Consider the following 8,041-nt stretch of genomic DNA (forward strand, 5'->3'; position numbering starts at 1 on the left):
TTACCCAGCAATATAAAAAGGTTAAAAAAAAGCAAAAACTGAAAACTCCAATGTAAACTGGATATCTATGATCTCATAGTTGTACACACTGTTCCTGGATCTGCTGCCTGCTCTCTGGGTCTTCCCATACTGCTGGTAAGGGAAAAGACAGAAGGATACAGCAGCAGTACCAAGATGGACATGTTCTCAAGCCCCCTGCAAGAGTCAGTTTTTTATGACTGTCTCTGTAGCTGAAAATGTCCTTTCCATTGGCATCCAGTGCCCAATGCCAAAAGGACACACTCTTGCCAGCTCCTGGGAAGGTAGAAATGTCAAAGAGAGGAACAAATAAATGAAAGATTAGAAAGAGACCAAAGCATGAGTATCTGAGAGCAGGGTTAGATTCGCATCTGCATCCATTCTTCCATGCCACAGTAGAGCCATGCCCACAGAGCCACACCATCTGTACTGCAGCACAGCCCATGCCCACGGAGCACAGTTTGTATCCATCAAGCCTACAATTTCATATCAAGGTGCTATTGAGGATCTGGTTACACAGCGAATCTTTCATCTCAGTACAGTCTGTATCAAATACAGCCTTATCCTCTGTATAAGCCACAATCACAATACCAGTGCAATCCATATTTGTAAAGCCATATCTTCATTTTACACCAGTTTATATTCATATATTCTATCAAAGGGGACCATGTCCACAGAGCAACATCCATTCTGTCAAGATGGATTCTAGCCACATAGCTGCTCCCTATACCAAGCCCGTCTCATCAGCCACATCCCCAGAAGAGTTTGTATCCACAGCCAAAACTTTGTATTAAAAAGATTTAGAAATTATTTACCAATCCAGATCTCTCCAAGCACCTCACATGTGTTGCCCAGAGCAATGAAAATCAAAAATGTGTCCATGGTGAAGGGGAAGAAGAGGTCTTCATGTGTCAATCACTTTGAGATTTTCTTCTTGTTTAAAAAAATAATTAAATGTCAGGAATGGAAGGTATGTCTGCTCGCAAGTATGGGGAGCTGGAGAGAAGAATCCCTGTCATTTCATTCCTTGCCACCCCTCTCTTTGTTCAGCAGTGATGAGAACTTCACAGAAAAGCATCAGTTGTTTGTTTCTCCCTCTTCCTCATCAAAGGACTGTACCCCAGAGGAGGTGACATCTGAGACTTTACGGCTCAGTGCAGCATGTTCCATCTCCTCTCGAGGAGACAGTGATTCCAGGTCCCGGCACACTGCATCATCCTCCTCTGGAGAGGGCTTCTTGTTTAGGAGAGGAGCCTTCTCCAGCCGTTGGTTCCCTTCATCCTCAATGTGGTCCTCCATGTATGTGCTGGACTCAGCCCCACCCCCACCCTGAGCAGTCTGCAGGGGCCACACATGGACCAGCCCCGTGCTCTGGATGAAGTTCTGCTCCTGCCGCTGTTGCTGCAGCTGTTGCTGCTGGAGAAGGCTGCTCTGAATCAAAATGCTTTCCTGAAGGTTTGTCTGGGATTCATCAAAATTCTGGCCTAAGTAGGAGCCAGTTGCGGGGGAAGCGATGAGGGACTGGTCACTGGTCTCCCAGGCATCGGATGAACCTAAGCAATACATGCCCTGCGAGACGTAGGAATGAGGCCAGCTGTCATACTGCGTCTGGGCCATATGCTCTGCAAGTAAAGGAGGGAAACAACACACAGTTAGACACCCTCTCTAGGCCAAGCTGGCTCATTCAGGTAGCTTATGTGTCTGTGCATGGCACTGTACTGTACAGGGTAGATAAATCCTTTAGAGGGGAGGAGGGTGTAGAGAAAAGGCAGTTCTAGGCAGTAGGCAGATGAACTTGATTATACCCACAATTGACTGCAAGAGCTGGTAGCTTTCCACAGTTGTGCCCAAAAAAGGCAAAGGAACTGGGCTTTGGAGCCTCCTGTTAAGATTAGATTCCTTGGACAGCTCCACAAATAGGTGATGCCTCTGCTAGATCCCAATCCCCAAAACTGAGGCTACAGAAGAAAACAGGGTAGAGGGAAAAACATGACAAAAAGAGCAGGAAAGGGGTGTTTCAAGATTAGCAAGAGGCACTGGAGCTCACCTTGGCTCTCCATTAGCTCCTGATAGTTCTCAGAGTAGTTGCCTGCTGGGTTCTCTTGATTTGAGTTTACACTCACATCCTCACCATCCATGGACGACCAGGCCATGAGAGTTGCCTCAGAAATAGCAAATTGTTCCATGACTCCTGTGCCAAAGGAGACAGGAAAGGGAAGCAGGGATGTGTGAAAGTCTCCACTTCTCACCACCCTCTTTAACCTCATCTCTCGGTCACACTGTCCTACTCTTCTCCTATCTCAGCAACACCCATCACCCACAGTTGGCCCTCACCCTCTCCACTTTGCATTCCATTGGCAATACTCCAACCACAGTCTCTCATCTCCTTCGGCCATCTGAACCACCCACAGACTCTCCTGAGCATGTTTTTCAGGTTCCTGCACTTTGGTCTCTCAGGGATTCTGCTCTAGGACATCCCAACCAATCCAATCCACATGCCAAAAAGTTAGCGCTACCTGCAAGGAACCGGGCTTCCTTTTCACCATCACTCAGGTCTGAGTAGGCATCAGCGTCTTTGCGTGCTGTCTCATGCGTGTGCTGCTGCTGCTGGCTGTTACCTTTGCCCCAGCCTTGCCATTCAATCATGTGAGCCACACGGCCTTGGCCCATAGCCGTTGGCTTTGTGACATGGTCCTTCATGCTGCGAGATATCCCTAAGGGGCCAGACATTAGAAAACAAGGAGGGGCTATTACACAGCTCCAGGGTTGTCTGCCATGCTGTTTACCTGTCTTGGAAGTGGAGCTTCTCCCCTCCTTTCCTGACAGGGTTCAGGCCTTGGGTTGGGTGTCTCCCACCTTTCACTGTATCACTCTCCAGGAGAGTTTCTCCATCTTTCCTTGGACTGGGCTTCAGAAGGGGGAAAAAGGGAAACCCCAAATATGAAAGACCATTTCCTTCCTTGCCTAGAATCCATTTAGGACAGAGTTGGGCATGAAGGATGAAGCCTGGAACTGAACAAACTAAGAAATAGAAAATGGGGTTAAACCCAAGACTGTTTGAAGGAAAGCAATTGAAGATATCTGAGCTGGGGTGCATGGTGAGAAGCCAACAGGAGTAAGACAAATCTGTTCTTTGAACGGGCAACAGCTAAGAGATTTCTGTATCTAGAACCATGGTAGTGGAGACTCTTCTAAGGCCTCAAAAAGGCAGGAGTCAGAAAGGAGCAGTTGGGAGAGCAAGAGGGAGAGATGGGAAGAGGCACAAAGGTCTGTGGTGAGAAGCTGCCAAGGATAAACCCAAATTTTGAGGACCTCACCAGAGAAAGATGATTTAGCCAAAGCCCCAATCCCATAAGCATTGGAGTTGCGTTTCAGCTTGGGGAGGATGGAGGTCGTATCTTCCATGGAGAGCTGAAAAGAGAGAGAATATGAAGAAATGATACACAGGAAGGAGAAAAGGAAGTGAATTGAAGTGAGAAATCAGTATAAGGATTCCAGAGGTAGGGGGAAGATGAGGAGCAGAAGCAAGCAACAAGAAAAAGAACAAAAGAAGGGAAGGAAAAATTAGAGTCTATTTAACCAGGACTGGCTATTGCATAGCGTTAGGACTGAGTGAGGCAAGGTCAGTGGGAGAGGCAGAAGCAGGCTGTGAGAAGCTTCCCTTTGGCTGCTGCCAGTCCTCCATAGACATGCTGCACTGTTCCCAACTGTTAGAGATGCAAGACATGGCTGGTGGACAATTCAGAGAGCTTACAATGGGGAGCTGACAATGTGATAGGCAAGACACAGTAATGCATCATATATGCATCATACTACAGATATTAATTTTTATATGTTACTTTTGGTTTTCATTTCTTCTCATATGATCTTAATAAAATGAACACGACTGTATCAGTGATGCATCCTGTTTCAAGCACCTACAACTACCTGTAAAGAAATGAAGTCTACAGTTCTGCTTAATTCCCTTTACTCTCTTCTCTATGTTCATCTTCAGTCCCTGAATAACAAGGACAGGAAACTATTGGGACAGGCAGCAGTCACAAACATCATCATAAAACACAATCCCTCAAGATTAATTCATCAAGCTTTTTCAGAGATGCCAGGCATTGCATATGAGGCTTAATATTCAACAAGGGCTAAACAAGCATTGCTTCTGCTCTTCATTTCAACCTCTCTGAAAATCAAGTCCAGCATGTTTCAAACACAAAGATACTCAAAAGTAGTGACCATGACACTGGAAGTTTTAAATCCTGACATGAGGCAAGCATTTGGTCATAGGCACAAACCTCACTAAAGGTGAGAGGAGCAATAACTAGGCAGTCAAATAGTTGGAGGCAAAGGAAGGCATTGTAAAGATGTTGAACTGCATATAATCCCAGTCACTTGTCAAAATATGAGAGGTGAGTTTCTCTGGAAACTGAGTGTAAATGCAGCAGCTAAGGCATCCTGTAACTTTGGAGCCAGGAATGTCTGTGTGTAACATGTGAGTGAAGAAATCAGAAAGCAGGAGAAGAACAGTAAAAAGTGAAAGGTGTAGCTGAGAACACAGCCCTTGTTCCATGATGCATTTCCTTTGGTGATGAAGCTGGTTGAAGAATGTCCATCTATGCCCCACTGGTCATTCCTGCCTGGGCGCTGCTGTTCAGTATCCACCCATTTATTTCAAGACAGCCTGGGGGCTGTGCTGTGAGCCACCTCATGGAAATGGTCCAGAAAAGAAAATAAACTGCAGAAGGTCTCTACCACTACGAGGTTGACATGAAGGCAGGAATGAATGGGAAGGGAAGGAAATTCATGAGCCAGCTCCGATACCAAAGATCTATGGAATTGCACTGAAAAAGAGAAAGAGCTGCATTATGAAAGAGCTCTATTGATTTAGAATGATTTGGAAAATGGGAAACTCCAAGTAAGGAAACTGTCTTCTACTGTCTTTAAAGAAACATGACTTTGTGTACCTGCTTTCAGCTGGACAGAAGTGCAGTGAGGAAAAACCTTACAAATTTCTTCTAGATAGTTGCTGCATGCACCATAATTTTCCTGCACAATTTGTTTCTCTAACTGAGCCTAGGCAAAAGATCCCAAGCCACAAGTGAGCTTGAGATGAAAGAGATGTCAGTAGCACGGGAGTTAGTTAAAAATATAAGTCCCCTTGATATTCAGTGGCCCAAGCGCTTTCAAACCACAGAGAACCAGAAAATGACAGCCATTTAAAAGTTTTTAAGGTATCTGAAATTTCAAAATACTTATACTACCAAAAATGCAGCTGCTTATCCTGCCTTTCCAAGTGTACAAAACTATCAAAGCTAATTTACGTGAACACATTTTTTAAGCCTCCAGAGCAGAAAAAATAGTTTGGTAGCACTAATATGTATTATTCCGTTTTCAGTTTGCTGGTTTTGCACTAGTGAAAAAGAAAAAAATATAAAATCATATTTTTTCATGGCATAGGTATTAAGAGCAACAAGGAATATGTGTTATTAAAATGTTTTCTTGTTTCTTCTTCCACTTGTTAACTGAAGTTAACTGGTGCTGACCATCTCCCTCAGGGGACATTAAGAATTCTTTTACTTTTATATGCAACTGAAAATGAGGGATATGTTTCTCCCAAACTCCTGGAGAAAATCAAATGATGCTCCAATCAAAGATTACTGATTTTTTAAACATGCTGGACAGACACCTTTTTTATCTAACAGTGCCCAGAAATCTCAAAAAGAGAACATATGAAATGATACATATTTGTCCTAAAGAGGACAAAGGCAATTTAATAGCCACCTGCAGATATAAATACCTGCCAGACAGCAAAAGACCCAGAGGCAAACAAAAATTCATCACCATCCTCTGAATCTTAGACAACTCCCAGAATTTCAGTGGCACTAAAGACTTTCAGTCATGTTTCCATTCTGGTCTCCACTGTATCCAATGGCAGACAAATCCTGGTCTTCCTATGACTTGAAATTTGAACAGTGGTGTGGCGCATACTCACATTGATACCATCCCAGGAGAAATCTGTCCGTGTTTGCTAAAGAAAGCAAAGAAGGACATCACATTAATGTAACAAACAAGTTGCAAACAATCATGCATCTCTCTAGCAGTTTGCCATAATCAACAGCCACTACTTTATCTGATGTATTAAAAAAAAATTCTGTCTTTCAAGCTGGTTTCATTCCCTGCTGTTGATTGTGGTGTCTGTAGGTATCACGGTGTTTGAAGGTACGACAGCGAATAGGATGATACAGAGAGTAAGAGAGAGAAAAACAAACACCTTTTCATTAGGCTCCCCTTCTAACAGCTCTTTGCTAAATGTTGCAATGCTGGCACCCCTGCGTGGGAGTTGCATCGCTTTGAGGCTAACACAAGGAGGAGCTACACTACCTATTTTGAGTATAATACAGCAAGTTAGAGAATTGTTTTCTGCTGAAATTATTTTCTGTTGTAGTCTTTCAGTTTGTCCATTCTGACCCACTTTCCCCTTGCAAACCAGATCCATTTCCCATATGAGCCATTACAGTACCAGTTCATAGTGCATTTCCTTCAGCTGAGAGGACTCATATCTCAACATCTTGGTTTTGGGATGTGGATACTCAGGAAAATTTAGATGAATCAATTACATATATGGTATCCATTCACATAAATCAAAATGTTCACTGAGATATAGTTTATGCTCATTGACTTTTAGATCTGCATTTGATTTAACTGAATTTTCCAGGCAAGGTTGGGCCCCACAACTTCTGCCAGGATTCTGCGAAACTCCAAGTTTCCTGGAGTTACATTCCAAGCCAGCAAGGTATAAGGAAGTAAAAATACCTATACATTAGCACTTTGTAAGGTTTTGCAAATTGTATGTTATATGCTAATGTTATTTGTGAACATTATTTGTGATTCCTCAAATATTACGTGTTTAAACTAACTTTGATCTTTTTATTAATCATGACTGCATACCCTGAACTCTGTAAGGAGCTGAAAATTCAGGTATCTAAGATTGCAGAAGCTGCGATAATTCAGAACAGCAAATGAACCTGCCCTTTGAGATACTGCACGGTAAATCAATTGGCAGTGAGTTACCAGTGAATGCATCCCTAAAAATCAAAATGGAGACGAATATGTTTCTTCAAAAGATTTTATGGCTGTGCTGCAGAAGCTGGGACAGACACAGTGTTGGACATTTCAATGAATCCATTATTCAAGGAATGCAGACCTACAGGCTTGTCAGAACTGCCACAGTTTTTTTCATGTTCCGTTCCACTCCAGTCATGAGTGGTCATTTTCATTTGCAAATTCTTACTCACTATGGCTATTCTGAAGGGAGTGATTCAACTTCATTCAGTGCAAGCCAAACTGCACAGATATGAAAGTCTGATCCTTGGGCGCACACTGACATTCTGGTTCTCTCCCAGATAATGCCTCAGTGAAGCACAACACCCATTTCTGAACTCAGAAAGAATTGAAACTTTCTGATCCCCCTGGGTAAGTGGGTCTGGGACAAGCACTCACCTCAGTGGAAGGTCGATGGAAGCTGCTGCCATGCAGTGAACTGGTGCTGTCCATATTGATTTGGTCCACATCTTTCAGTCCCTTCCAGTCTACTGCAATCACCTCGTTTCCTGTGGGAACACATCTAGTCAGGCTTCTGAATGCCACTACAATTTGTTCTAGCAGTCTCAAGCCAAGTCAGCTCAGCATACAGGAGAATTGCTGAGTTTAAGGCCACAATAGCCTTAAATCAGACTTTCCTGTTTTAATCAGACCACCATCATCAACTATTACATTTCACACAATTATCTCCATGTGAAGACCAGTGATTTGTGTTTTCCTCGAGCATAATGTACGCTTGGCTAAAGCACAGCTCCCCAGAAAAAAAGCATCTAGTCATGATGTGTGACTGAGAAAGAACCAATTCTTTTGGTATCCTGTTCCAATATTGAACCATCATCACTTAAAAAGGCATTTCTCCTTTATAATTTGAATTCATCTGACATAAACTTAGAGCTGCTGGTGCCCTTGCTTTGCCATTCTCACCAAGATT

The 8,041-nt window shown here is 43.3% G+C and overlaps 1 protein-coding gene across 1 annotated transcript; it reads right to left on the reverse strand.

The window, feature by feature from the left end:
• Window positions 1-785: 785 nt before the first annotated feature.
• FAM131B (family with sequence similarity 131, member B) lies at window positions 786-7,614 on the reverse strand. The gene is made up of 7 exons (XM_009577843.1): window positions 7,510-7,614; window positions 6,002-6,037; window positions 3,336-3,429; window positions 2,535-2,732; window positions 2,066-2,209; window positions 1,464-1,640; window positions 786-1,370 (listed from the first exon to the last, which is right to left on the reverse strand). The coding sequence occupies exons 1-7, from the start codon at window positions 7,561-7,563 to the stop codon at window positions 1,096-1,098; spliced, it is 978 nt and encodes a 325-aa protein (XP_009576138.1). The 5' UTR covers window positions 7,564-7,614; the 3' UTR covers window positions 786-1,095.
• Window positions 7,615-8,041: the final 427 nt, after the last annotated feature.

The sequence above is a fragment of the Fulmarus glacialis genome, unplaced genomic scaffold (genome assembly GCF_000690835.1).
Source record: "Fulmarus glacialis isolate BGI_N327 unplaced genomic scaffold, ASM69083v1 scaffold8195, whole genome shotgun sequence".
Classification (NCBI taxonomy): domain Eukaryota; kingdom Metazoa; phylum Chordata; class Aves; order Procellariiformes; family Procellariidae; genus Fulmarus; species Fulmarus glacialis.

Excerpts from the sequence above, each read along its gene's own strand:
- FAM131B (XM_009577843.1), bottom strand. The coding sequence starts at position 7,563 with ATGGACAGCACCAGTTCACTGCATGGCAGCAGCTTCCATCGACCTTCC. Across the intron at positions 2,733-3,335 it reads GGCTAAATCATCTTTCTCTG|GGATATCTCGCAGCATGAAG; the intron begins GTGAGGTCCTCA and ends CTGGCCCCTTAG. Across the intron at positions 2,210-2,534 it reads GGAAGCCCGGTTCCTTGCAG|GAGTCATGGAACAATTTGCT; the intron begins GTAGCGCTAACT and ends CCTTTGGCACAG.